Source organism: Exophiala spinifera (assembly GCF_000836115.1).
Source record: "Exophiala spinifera strain CBS 89968 unplaced genomic scaffold supercont1.3, whole genome shotgun sequence".
Lineage (NCBI taxonomy): Eukaryota > Fungi > Ascomycota > Eurotiomycetes > Chaetothyriales > Herpotrichiellaceae > Exophiala > Exophiala spinifera.
This window is the reverse complement of record NW_015622515.1, coordinates 1,324,578-1,337,478: the sequence shown is the minus strand read 5'-3', so window position 1 is coordinate 1,337,478 and position 12,901 is coordinate 1,324,578. Positions and strand designations below refer to the sequence as shown.

Sequence of the window (12,901 nt, the reverse complement as noted above, 5' to 3'; positions counted from 1 at the left end):
AAGTTGGACTCCCGACCGTCAATTTTCGTCAAATAGCTCGCCGGCTTTGCATCGGGGCCTCGGACTTTGTTGTGCACATACGCGTACGACACGAGTATCGCCAATCCACCTTGTATTCCGGACACAATTAAGTACCTGGTTGGTGATGGCATTGGGCACAATAGCTCAAAGAATGAATGGATGGATTTCCGCCAAAGGGCCACTGTTTCTCTTCTCGAATGAAATATATTTCCTTGAAAAAAAAAAAACCTTCGAACGTATCCGTGCCATTTTGTTCTTGGCCGCCGTATCAGAGTGCTTGACTCTGGTACCTGGGTCCTTGGGTATTCTTGATGGCTCGCGATGTATATGTCCATAGACCGCGAACAGAGGTATTGGCTGGTTGAGTCTCTTCACAGGGGCACATACTATTCAGGCACCTGAGTAGCAAAATCATACAAAACAGCGGAAGCATCACACCACATAGACGTATAGATATATTGACTCTTACTTGTCGCCCGAAGTGCGGAGCAAGTAGTAGATATTATGCTATACAGTTGTCATGACACTAGCATTGGCATACCAATTCAACATTGGATTCTCGCCATTTCGCACCTGCGTCTCTTCCAGGAACGCCCAGCTTTCTAGGAACGACCGATGAGACGATACCCTCGTCAGTTTGCCCGTGATGGCACGGTAAACGTCCTCCATCATGGCAAAGTCCGTGGGGAAGAAAATGTCAAAATACCCCTGGTGCACATACGGCGTCGTGACCTGCACGTTCCGCCGCTTGTACCGCGTCTGCACCACGGGCGCGTTGATCCCGGCCACCGCGTCAGGAAGAAAGTCAAAATCCGACAACACCAGTCTGTGGGCGGGGAAATACTGATGCAGAACGTCGAAGAACTGCATCAGTCGTGTGGGGATATATTCGGGTTGCGTGAGGTTTGGTGCAAACGGCAACGAGTGCCGGAGCCGCCGGAGGAGTTTGGGCTGGGAGATGGGAGTGAAGAAGGGCGAGCGGGCGGCGACTTCGCGGACGCGCAGGTATCGCAGGGCCACGGGGTCTAGGGTGCGTTCGTAGAACTCGAAGAACTCGCCGTCTTCGTCAATCAGGACACTCCCTTGCAGTGGCTCCTCGGTTTCAGGGTCGTATCGAATCTGGTCGTGGGGGAAGTTGTCGACCACTTCGAGTGCGAGGACGAAGCATGGCGAGTGGACGTATTCGGACCAGTCGAAGATGGAGCGGTGGAGGATTTGCGTTTGCTCTATGTGGCATTCCGCGTAAGGCGAGCGAGACAAATTGGTGAGTTGTAAGTCCGCCAGCGATTTTGAGATTTCGACAATCTTGAACTTTGTCCGCTCGTAGACTTCCGGCTCGTTTTCAAAAATGTAATCTAGAATGTTACGCATGAGAGTCCCGTTCCCGGCGCCGAGCTCATATATGATCAGATCGTGGTAGGGGAAGAGTGTCATTTTGTAGTTCGTTACGAGGTAGCGGGCAATGGCTTCGCCGTAATACGGGCGGAAAAGTTCGGTCGGCGTGTGCCAGAGCTGGCGGAGCTCGTTGGGCTCGACGCTGTCAAGGGCATCTTCGAAGTCGACGTAGCTTTGGTCCACAAGGCGATTGAACTCGGCGCCGTCTCGGATCGAAGGAAAGTGAAATGGTCTGGGCGAGTTGAAGATGGTCGCATGCTTGGAGAAGTAACCGTAGTTAGGGTTATATAGACTGTCTGCGGGACATTGTCAGCGAGTTCGAAGAGCATGGCAGATGAGAAGCCTCTGTTGAGAGAGATTGCATTACCTTCGATAAAGTCCCGAGCATACATTTTCACCCGTCGTGGTCGCTGCGTGCGGTGCTGTAGATCGCGTGCAGTTACTCGAGGATACTCCTGCAATTGACGACTCATATCTTTCGGGAATGCATCGATCCGCTGCTGCCACGAGCTGCCCCCGTCCTTGTCATCTTGTTTTCGGCGAGCCGCGTATGTTCTGTGCTGCTGAAAGGAACGAGGCGCTGATCGGCGAGAGGCACTGGGAAAGCAGAGGCAGTGTCGAGAGCGTCGTGCGAACAGCTGCTGAAAGATCCGGCTGACTGCTGGCGAATCCATCTAGCCTGTCTCAAGGAGGAAGAACTCGATATGTCTTCCCGCAGCGAGATGGCGACGACCGCGTGGGGATTCTATGAAAGGTGTGCAAGATACAGACACTGTTGCTGTGTCCGGAGATCATGTCCACCAGTCTGTGAAATATTGCACCGAATATCAACCGAGGAATTGGGTGTGAGTTGGTGCTCTACAGATTGAGGACAGCTTTAAACAGCCTCATCAACACCCTGGCAGACGTCAGTAGGAGCAATTGACCACCTCTATCTGAAGCAGGGAGTCTCAGCAGTCCAGGAGCATGCAATGGACAAGTCGCGAGCTGTTGCTGGGTTTCACCACCGGCATCGCCGTCACTCTGGTTCTTGACCAGGTCCGCCGATATGTGACATCTCCATACTTTGGTCGGCGACATACTCACTCTCAAGCTCAAGCCAAGTCTGGTACTTCATCGTCTTCTGCAGACTCTATAAGACCAGCTGGTTCCGGCATCGAATCTACCATTGGCAACACCCCTCTCATCGTCATTCCGTCCCTTAGCAAAGTAACAGGATGCACCATCTACGCCAAAGCCGAATTCCTCAATGGGGCTGGCAACAGTCCCAAAGACCGCGTGGCTCTCTCTATCATCACACGCGCTGAGTCACAAGGGCTTCTGACCCCTCACGGCGGCGACACCGTCTACGAGGGCACCTCCGGCAGCACAGGGATCTCACTGGCGACATTGTGCCGAGCTCGCGGCTACCTTGCGCACATATGTATGCCCAGTGATCAAAGCCATGAGAAGAGCAACTTGCTTCTGAAGCTAGGTGCGATTGTTGAACGAGTCACGCCCGCGCCCATTGTCGATCAAGCTCATTTTGTTAATCGTGCACGCATTCTCGCTGATCAGCACACCGCCGATCCGACGAGACCGGGACGGGGCTATTTCGCCAACCAGTTCGAGACTGAAGCCAATTGGCGCGCACACTACGAGGGCACTGGACCAGAGATCCTTGCGCAGACAGAGAATAAGGTCGATGCATTCGTCGCCGGTGCTGGCACGGGTGGAACACTGTCAGGAGTTGCAATGGCGCTGAAGGAGCAACTGGACAATGTCAAGATTGTGCTTGCCGACCCACAAGGCAGTGGTCTGTATAACAAGGTTCAGCATGGTGTCATGTTCCACAGCCTTGAGCGCGAGGGTACGAGACGGCGTGATCAGGTCGATAGCATCGTTGAGGGAATTGGACTCACGAGGTCAACAGCCAATTTCGAGCAGGGGCGGGAACTCATTGACGAAGCAGTCAAAATAACCGACGCTCAGGCGAAGAATATGGCCAGGTGGCTGGTCGAGCAGGATGGCATCTTCGTTGGCAGCAGCAGTGCGGTCAATTGTAAGTGTACATACAACTATGTGAGTGATGCGGTATTTCTGACAAACACCCTACAGGTGTTGGCGCATTACAAACAGCGATCAAACTAGGTCCGGGTCATTCCGTCGTGACCATTCTGTGCGACTCTGGAGCGCGACATCTATCCAAGTTCTGGGCTCAGATAGGTGATATCGGAGGGGAAGCACGAACGACCATCGACGACATCCTTCAGGGACGAAGCCTGACGTGAACGGCGAATAATTCGTCCTCCGAGTCTTCGGTCTTAATGTATCGTTGATCGACCGCGCCATGTTCTGCAGACCGTTCGGTTGCATGCTGGTTCATTTGGGTACCCTCATTCCCACGATGCTTCTGGCGCTCGCGAAACGGCACAAGCCACGACTCTGCCAGTTTGTTACCGATCTCGGTATTGCTGCGGTTTTTGAAAAATCTGATGAAAGTGCCGAGTTCTTGCAAAGGTTTCTGGGACAGATCGTCCAGGATCTTCAACTCCTCCTCGGACCACTCAGGGCTTGTGTCTAGCTCATCATATCCGGGGGGCGTTCGAAACTTATCATACAGGTCATTGAGAATCGGGGCACTCTTGCGCGTTCGCAGCACGTTGCTGCTGGCAATCTCAGCAAATGACACACCAGCACCTTCATGCATCTCAACCATCGTTTTGAAATCACAAAGGCATAATCTGGCCTTCTTGGGGTTCGTATTGCTCTTGGACCGATACTTCCTGATATATGCCAAATCATGGATGTCATCGGGGGCGGTTCCGGTCTTCTCTGCCTTGAACAGCAAATTGGTCCAGTGGGTGAAGACTCCAGCTCGCGAACGTAATTTTACGCCGCAGAATGAGCAGATGGCTTGCCTCATCAACTCGATATGTTCGTCATCCTTTCGTCGCCTCCTCGCTTTCGGCTTTTCCTCCTCGTTCCATTCGGAATCATCATCGCTCTCAGAACCAGCATCTGCTTCGGGTTGCTCTTGCTTATCTTGAAAGCCTTCCTGCAGCGGGTCCTCAGAAACTGCTCTGATGCTTCTTCTAAAACGCATCGTATGCATTTGTTGGGCTGTTCTTCGAGGCCTCGGTGGTTTCCACAGTGATTGGCTTTTCTGTTGCGAGGCGGGCGGGTCATATTGTGGCGAGGAGCGCATAAGCTGTGCTGGTGAATGAGATCGAGAGGTAGATCGCGGAGCCTTGGGGGGGATGATATTGGCAGGAATCCGCCAGGCAGGTTCAATATGTGCCTCGGCCATGTTTCTCGTCGTTTGTACAATTTCTAGGACTTCGTTGCCAATCTCAGGTCCAAACTTTTGCATGATATCCGCCTCGTCAATTTCACGATACTCCTGTGGCATCTCTGCTGAGGACTGGGTAGTGTGTCTGAGGCCAAAGTCTTCCCGAGGCTCTGGATTGTCTTGAACCTCAAAAAGGGAATCTGGAGTATCTGATCTTTGGGTATTTTGTAGCTCGAAGAGCGAGTCATTGTCAGAATCACCGCCCTGAGACCTTGAAGTAGTACTACTTCTAAAAGAGTTGTTGTGTGGTTCCTTGGAAGCTGAGTCTTGTTGCATGGGAGCCAGAAGTTCATCATCACTATTCAAGACCAAGTCGTCTTCGTCTTGGTACTCGTCGTGATCATCGTCATCGTCATCGTCGTCCTCTTCCTCTTCCTCTTCCTCTCCCTCTTCCTCTCCCTCTTCCTCTCCCTCTTCCTCTCCCTCTCCCTCTGCGTCCGGTATGGCAGCATTCTCGGCAATCTCCTCGATGCTCTGCATGACTTTGTCTGCACCCTCGTTGTTGAAGTATGAATCGGTCGTGTCTTCCGCCTCGGTCATTGCCCTCAGAAGAGACGTGCCGTTGTCTCCAGTATCGGTCTCGTTCGTGAGCCCGTGCAGATGACCATTGTTGACCTCGACTTCTCCAGTCCACAAATTGATCTCGTCACCGACCCCGTCGAAATTATGCGAGTATTTCTCGAAGATTGACTCGAACCGAGATTTCAGCAGGTTGTCATTGCGCTCACGCAGTGCATCAAGGTCTTGGTCGAGGACGTCGTCTGCAGAGTCATCGGCGAACATGGACAGGCGCGGTCTTTTGCGCATGGGTTCCTCCATTGCGGCGCCAACAGGACTTCATCGATTGCGATTGCGTAATTTAAGCTGCTGTGTATCCAAGGAAGATAGGAAGGTAGGAAGAAAGCGACTACATGGGTTTGGGCACAGGAATTGGTTGTTGGACGAGGAATTCACGTTAAGTGAGGGTCCGCACAAGGCAATGAAGAGTCCGCGGCGCGTTTGTCCTTCTACAGCGCGTTTACTGTACGTCCCTATGTTAGTGTACGGAGTACCTATTGCGGAGTAGACGCCTGAAGAGCCTACAAGGACCTGAGGCGCCTAGAAGGATTACTTAGGCCCAGGTACCTGCAACCTGTAGGCCTACATCAGCCTAAGTTAGTTAGCCATGGGTGGCCTGGGCACTCTAAGGTGCGGGCGCCACCGCAGCATAAGTGCGTCATTTGGGCCTGGAGGGAATCTTCAATAGAGTCAATAGAGTCAATAGAGCAGAGCCTCACGAGTCACTCACTGCTCGCGAGCCTTGAATACAACTCGTCACGAGTCCCTTGCCGCAGTCAGGTTCAGCTCAAGTACCTAGCCAACGTACAATCCTCCAGCCACTCTCCGTCCTACTATATCGTCGCAGCATGTAGACCTCTCTTTCTGTGCATAATGTCGCCAACTTCGACGCTCTACTGCCAAAAATGTCGCCAGCCACTTGATCCAGACACTACCATCGAGGACCTCAACCCAGCTTCATTCGATGTGCTGGTTGGTAAGTCATTCGAGCTGTTCAATTGACCTCGCAATCGCTGACCGCCTTCCTCCCCTTCCAGCATCGACAGGCAAAGCGCAGCAACCCAACATTAGTCGCCCGCATCTGAACTATCCTCAAGAGCGGAAAGACCTCTACGATCGTGTCTCGACTCAGACCAATCCTCCTGTATACAAACGATCTATTCCGGCTCCCCATGATGGTCCTACCACGGACCTTCGTTCTGTCTCGGGCCAAGGTCCACGTGCGGGCGCTCCTGACATGTCTTTCATCGAAATAACTCAATCACAAGCCATTTTACCCGAACGAGACGTGGTCAATGGTCACAAAACGGCTCTTAAGAGCAAAGGAGACGGCGACGACGAAAAGAGCAGAAAGAAACACCCCATTTCTGCAGAGATTGAGAAGGCTCAGACACTCTATGAGATCCTGTCGTCCCGTTCTGACATCGACCACCCCATCTGTGCCGAATGTGCCGCCTTGCTGTTATCCTCGTTCAGTACTCGTCTAGCCAGTGCCAATCGCGAAAGAGACTCATATGCTTCATTCTTGAAGTCCATACAGCAGACAGCGTCTTCCACACAGTCTGCCGGCCAAACTAAGGCTGCCAAAGCCTCCAAAGATCCTGAGATGACCTTTGAGTCGATTTTCGATTCATTAAAGCGCACTGAAGACCAGTCTGAAGCTGTCGAGAAAGAGATCGGAGACTTGGAAGAGGAATTCCAAAAGGCCGACTTGGAAGAGCAAGCGTACTGGACTTCCCGCAATGCCATAGACGACAGGCTCCATGAAACTACTGTTCGGCTCAAGTCTTTGCAAGAAAAATATGCGCACGATCGTCAGCAGCTGGAGCGATTGCAACGTACCAATGTCTACAACGACACCTTCTGCATCAGTCACGATGGCTCGTTTGGAACGATCAATGGACTGCGGCTGGGTCGTCTACCAGGTCAAAACGTCGACTGGGCTGAAATCAATGCTGCATGGGGCCAGGCTATTCTTCTCCTAGCAACCGTGGCTGAACGGCTCAAATTTTCATTCCAGGGCTATCGTCTCCGGCCTCAAGGCAGTACGTCGCGTATAGAGAAGCTGGAATATCCCCAGCAATCGCCTAGTGTGAGCCGACAGAGCATACAAGATCGTGGTTCGCACCCGGCTACCGGAATGTCTGAGCCTAAGATCACGATATTGGACCTGTTCAGCAGTGGCGATATGGCCATTGGGAGACTTCTCAACCACCGTCGCTTTGACAATGGGATGGTAGCCTTTCTGGATTGTATCGACCAGTTGGCGAAATATGTCCAACGTACATCAAAAGTCGACCTGACCCCGAAAGCCACCCCTGTCAGGAATGCAAGCGCCCGAAAACCGAGGACAAATACCATCCTACCATATGAAATCCAGGATGACAGGATCGGAAATGTCTCCATCAAGCTAGGCGTTGGTTTCCATCAGGATGAAAACTTCACCAAGGCCTGCAAGTATGCTTTGACGTGCTGCAAATATCTCCTCGCCTATGTGAGCAATCTTGAAGTTCAGGGCCTGACTAAATGAGCGACGATCGATTTTGGCAGCAGTCGTCTACGAATGAGAATACGAGGTTTAGCGAGGTCCGTCTGCTCGTCTATCGGCTCTGCATTTCAAACAAGCTTTGTAAGCTTTCCTTGGTGCGCTTGTCTCCCTTGAAAATGCCGCTGATTTCGAAGAGGGTACCGCAGATGCAGACATCTCCATGAATCGAATTTCCACGAATATATTTTCTTCGTCTTGAGAGAAATTGCTGAGTTGACGGCACAGGTACTCGTTATGACTGACTCGGTCTCGCATTTTCTTGTGTGGCAGGCCAGACATGATGGAGACAACCGCTGATTTACCGCAGAGGCTTGAGATATGCATCGGAATGGGATCAGTTCGCACTCAATCGACAGCAGTCCTGGAGTACGGGCTGCCAGCGATGAGGAACTCGGGCGTCTTGTAACGCAACATGCTAAATGCAAGGACTCAAACTGACTAATCGCTGTTCACGGTGGCGTCCATCTCCTGGTGAGGTCGAGCTGCGTTGCTTTTGGTAGAGGCATTTGATTTGTTGATGGTTGCGATACGAGCCGTTTAGTAATCCTGCATAAGTCAGCCACAGGTCGATTTCGTCAACCGTTTCACACGCCATCTCTGCCCACCTGTTGCTAGCGCTCGCCGAATGCTTCTACGCAGCTCGTCTCTGGGAAATATGAGCAGGCAAAGACCGCTCTGGCGATGGTGTGTTCTTCGATACCCAAATGTTCACTTGAAACAAAGCAACTTCACTCTAGTTGTTCCTCCTAATTCTCCGTGTTGTTGTTTTACTCCATCGAACCGGGCTGTGTTTCTCGACCGACCCATGCAGCATGTCGCGCTCCAGCCAGGCGAAGCGCGAGCTTCATTTCGTGACGGTTTCGTCCGGTAGATCAGCCTCTAGTCCGGATGCAAAGCAACGGAAGTCACTGCGTTCTTTCGTGATGCAAGACTATCTCCGACAGAAGAATGATCCTGAGTGGCATTTCGCTCCGGCAAAGGTAGACGCCCACATCAGCTCACACATCTATCGATTTCGCACCTCCAGGCCGGCGTCGTCGACCGTAAGCAGAAAAAGGCCGACCAAAGGAAGACGAGTGCAGGACAACACTGCTCCCCCTAGAAAGCCGAGAAAACTGCTCCCTGCGGATTCTCAGACCACAGAGGTTGCAGCTTCTGAGATTCCAGACGAGAGTCAGAGTCCTCGATCACGTTCACACCTCCATGATCTCGACATGCTCGACCCTTTTCATACGCTATCCGTCGATTTTTCTGACTCCAAGACGGTCGACTTACTTCAATACTATCATAGTTCGTTCTGGGCCAACTCTTATGCTTGCAATCCTGAAGGGCGGTGGATTTCAATCGCACTAATGGATCCGGCAATCATACATGCCACGCTCTGTCTGGTGGCCATTCACAGGAGGGATATTTTTTCCATCAGTTTATCTCACGACTACTTCAAGCATCGAGGCATTGCTATGAAGATCATCAGTGGACGGTTGAACAATTCAGCTCAAGCCATAAGCGATGCCACCATCGGTGCTGTAGCCATCATTTCAAGCTCAGACCATCACTTTGAATGGCCGGATGATGTGCAAGAGGCGCACGCCGTCGGCTTGGCTGAACTGGTAGCGTTACGGGGTGGTATGGAGAAACTCACCTCGAACAGACATGTTCAGCGAGTTGCTGGTTGGGCAGACCTACTCCAATCTGCCATGCATGGTACGAAGCTGCAAATGAAACTGCCATCAAGTCTGAGCAAAGCTTCGTCAACGGACATCAATATCGAACCTGGCAAGGTAGTTAAACAACATGCTTCTGGTGTCATGCTGTCTGAAATGCACCCTCGTACTGCCTACATCCTGAGTGCGCTTCGGCGTCTTGCGGACTTGAAGTCAAGTCTATTGGAGAAACGCAGTATCGACCTCTGTCAATCGTTCAGCGACTTACTCTGGAAGCTTGAACATTTTATTCTGGAGAAGCAGGATCAGACTGGCCTTCAAGATTCTGCAAAATCGTCTCACGTCCACGTCGGGGAGGAGATCACCGATTCTGTTGGGCTTGCCGCACTTATCATGTCGTACTCGCACTTGCGAGATCTGGCGGCGCCGGTACTCTACGACAAACTCAGTACACGATTAAGAAGCACGCTATCTGCAGCTACGTCACAGACATATGCGCGAGGACTCCTTGTCGACAACGAGCTTGCCGTGCTGCTGTGGGTATTGAACATGGGACTGCGAGGTTCGAAGACCAATCTTGGGAACAGACTCTGGTTTGCCGGAAAGATGGCAGCAGTATGCTCGAATAATGGAGTTCTTTCACTGCCCGATTTGAAGGAAAGGATCCAGAGTGTGGTGCCACAAGCACAGGGGGCGCTGGACATTACTGAGCCAAACTGGAAAATGGTGGACAATCTGATATGGCTGGAGAACGAGGAGATATAGTGGTTTACATCTACCAGCATTGAGGAGCATCGGTTCAGTGACTCCTTACGGCCACCCACTAGCAGGCCTGTTTCAGGGTTGATATCGTACTTGGGACGTTTCTAGATGCCCGACGGCTGCGAATCTCAATAACCAACCCAATAGCTCAATAGGAGAAGATGAAGCCTCAATCCCTTCGAGTATCACCGTCTCAGCGACCTAAGAGCTCTAGGTACTCGTATGTATTGATACCCACCTCACCCTCTTCCGCAGATCCTTTTCACATAGTTATTGGTTATGACCTTAATAGTACCTAGAGTTACCTCTCTTTGGCAGAAGCATTGAGGGGAGCTTAGATAAGCCGTCGATCCCAATATACGCGCCTCGCGTCTTTTCGCGTCCATCTCGTGTTCAGTTCCTCAAGGGTTTAGTCATCACGCCAGTCGCATTGTCGAGTCCTTGGTCGCAATTGAGACTTGGGTACGGATACCTTATCGGTCAAGCTCACACATATCCAGGATCAACATGGCGCGCGGTGCCCAGCCGGTCGCTGAACCCTCCGAGTTCGAAAAGCAACGTCTTGCCAATATAGCCGAGCGCGACGCCCTCCTTCGCAAACTGACCCTAGAAGCGCAACAGGCAGGTCTCTACTCCAAGCCGGCCCCGAGCAGCGCCAACGGCCAGAAACGGCCGGCGAAGCGAAAGGAACCTCCTGCCAAAAGGGTGAAAAAGGAGGAAGCCCCCCGCCGGGTGTCGTCTCGACTTGCGGGCCTCCAAGCCGACAGCGAGGTGGTCAAGCAAAAGGCCGAAGAGGCATACGAGAGGGCGAAAGAGGAGGAACGACAGCGTCGGCAGCGCGTCACGGGCGACTTGAGCTTCGGGTCCAGCCTGATCGGGACGGACGTGCTCCTCAAGGGTGTCGCGAAACCCTACGAGCGGACGTTTGACGACGATGATATCCGCGAGACGGGCGACAAGGACCTCAAGGCGCTGCGGGAGCGCATGAGCAGTCTCGAGGTGTGGGATCAATGGGAGTCGAATCGGATAAAGATCACTCCGGAACGAATATACTGTATGAGTTTCCACCCGGCGGCGACCAAACCGATTGTGTTTGCGGGCGACAAGGTCGGGACGCTGGGCATTGTCGATGCGTCCCAGACCCGCAGGACGAACGTCAAGGCAGAGGACGATGTCGCGGGCGGCGGCGACGACGACGACGATGATGAAGAGGACAATGATCCGGATCCGGAAATCACGCACATCAAACCTCACACCCGCACCATCTCGGCGATGCACACGCACCCCAGTAAGCCGGAGACGATATACACGGCGTCGTACGACTCGTCGATCCGCGCGACGGATCTGACGAAGGCCGTGGCGGTCGAGGTGTACGGCCCGGCGGACAAGGAGGACGACGAGCCCGTGTCGGGCGTCGACATGGCCGCGGCGGACCCGAACGTGCTGTACTTCACGACCCTGAACGGCGCGTTCGGGAAGTACGACACGCGGCAGGCCGCTTCCAAGGCAGACCTGTACCAGTTGTCGGAGAAGAAGATAGGGGGCTTCAGCCTGAACCCCGTGGCACCGCACTACGTCGCGACCGCATCGCTGGACCGGTACATGAGACTCTGGGATCTGCGGAAGATGACCAAATCCTTGCCGACGCTCGTGGGCGAGCACGAGTCAAGGTTGAGCGTGAGCCACGCGGCGTTCAATTCGGCGGGCCAAGTGGCGACGACGAGCTACGACGACACCATCAAGATTCATTCCTTTGGCGTCAAGGGGTCGAGGGCCAGGGGGGCCACTGCGCTCGAGACCATGGAGACGTGGAAGGCCGGATACACGCTTGACGAAGAGGTCATGAAGCCCGAGGTGGTTATACGGCACAACAATCAGACGTGGGTCGTTCGCCGTTCTTTTTTTTTTTTTTTTTTTGAATCGAGTTGCGAATTTTTGGGAACTAACTTTTTGGGCATCTTAGGGGTCGATGGGTAACCATCTTCAAACCACATTGGCAGACGTTTCCGCATGATAATATCCAGAAGCTTGTGGTTGGGAACATGAATCGGTAGGATTTTTCTTTTCTTGTCCCCCTCTTTTTCACAGTTTCTCCCTTCCTGTTCCTTTTTCATTGCATTTCTTTTCTCTGCCCCACGGCCCTTGCTCTTCGAACCATCGAAAAAGTGCGTTGTTGGAGAGCAACGCTAATTGTGGTTATTGTTGTTGAACGAAACAGTTTCGTCGATGTGTACGCTGCCGATGGAACTCAGCTCGCCCAACTTGGTGACGAAGGGATAACTGCCGTTCCCGCCGTTGCCGTATTCCATCCGAGTAAGGATTGGATAGCGGGTGGTACTGCTTCGGGAAAGTTGTGTCTCTGGATGTGATGGTGATGGTGATCCTACAGATGACGAGGCTTTGGTGGATACGATGCCACCAGGGGGTACTGGCTGCACGTTCCCCAAGAGGACCCCTATTTAGATATACCTACTAGTTTACAAAGAGCTCTTTGGTAGGGGCAACTTGTCACTTTTGGGCGGATTTCTGGGGTGAATTGAGTTGATGAAAAGAAAACATGCAGGCCAATGTTGTAAACTATCTCCTTGGCTACACTCTCACATGTGGTGGTGTCGGGCGGCA

General features: G+C 52.6%; 6 protein-coding genes across 6 annotated transcripts; 4 read left to right on the top strand and 2 right to left on the bottom strand.

Moving 5' to 3' along the window:
- Positions 1 to 528: 528 nt before the first annotated feature.
- PV08_04236 (uncharacterized protein) lies at positions 529 to 2,090 on the bottom strand (the record flags this gene model as incomplete). Its single annotated transcript, XM_016378584.1, has 2 exons — positions 529 to 1,712; positions 1,784 to 2,090. 2 exons carry the CDS (start codon positions 2,088 to 2,090, stop codon positions 529 to 531), a joined length of 1,491 nt encoding a protein of 496 aa, XP_016237261.1.
- A 292-nt stretch (positions 2,091 to 2,382) lies between these two features.
- PV08_04235 (uncharacterized protein) lies at positions 2,383 to 3,621 on the top strand (the record flags this gene model as incomplete). The annotated part of the gene is made up of 3 exons (XM_016378583.1): positions 2,383 to 3,457; positions 3,514 to 3,574; positions 3,618 to 3,621. The coding sequence occupies 3 exons, from the start codon at positions 2,383 to 2,385 to the stop codon at positions 3,619 to 3,621; spliced, it is 1,140 nt and encodes a 379-aa protein (XP_016237260.1).
- A 43-nt stretch (positions 3,622 to 3,664) lies between these two features.
- PV08_04234 (uncharacterized protein) lies at positions 3,665 to 5,566 on the bottom strand (the record flags this gene model as incomplete). Its single annotated transcript, XM_016378582.1, has 1 exon — positions 3,665 to 5,566. The coding sequence occupies one exon, from the start codon at positions 5,564 to 5,566 to the stop codon at positions 3,665 to 3,667; it is 1,902 nt and encodes a 633-aa protein (XP_016237259.1).
- A 612-nt stretch (positions 5,567 to 6,178) lies between these two features.
- On the top strand, positions 6,179 to 7,835 carry PV08_04233 (uncharacterized protein; the record flags this gene model as incomplete). Its single annotated transcript, XM_016378581.1, has 2 exons — positions 6,179 to 6,281; positions 6,343 to 7,835. The coding sequence occupies 2 exons, from the start codon at positions 6,179 to 6,181 to the stop codon at positions 7,833 to 7,835; spliced, it is 1,596 nt and encodes a 531-aa protein (XP_016237258.1).
- Positions 7,836 to 8,665: 830 nt separating this feature from the next.
- Positions 8,666 to 10,282, top strand: PV08_04232 (uncharacterized protein; the record flags this gene model as incomplete). Its single annotated transcript, XM_016378580.1, has 1 exon — positions 8,666 to 10,282. The coding sequence occupies one exon, from the start codon at positions 8,666 to 8,668 to the stop codon at positions 10,280 to 10,282; it is 1,617 nt and encodes a 538-aa protein (XP_016237257.1).
- Positions 10,283 to 10,786: 504 nt separating this feature from the next.
- Positions 10,787 to 12,648, top strand: PV08_04231 (uncharacterized protein; the record flags this gene model as incomplete). Its single annotated transcript, XM_016378579.1, has 3 exons — positions 10,787 to 12,159; positions 12,243 to 12,329; positions 12,498 to 12,648. The coding sequence occupies 3 exons, from the start codon at positions 10,787 to 10,789 to the stop codon at positions 12,646 to 12,648; spliced, it is 1,611 nt and encodes a 536-aa protein (XP_016237256.1).
- Positions 12,649 to 12,901: the final 253 nt, after the last annotated feature.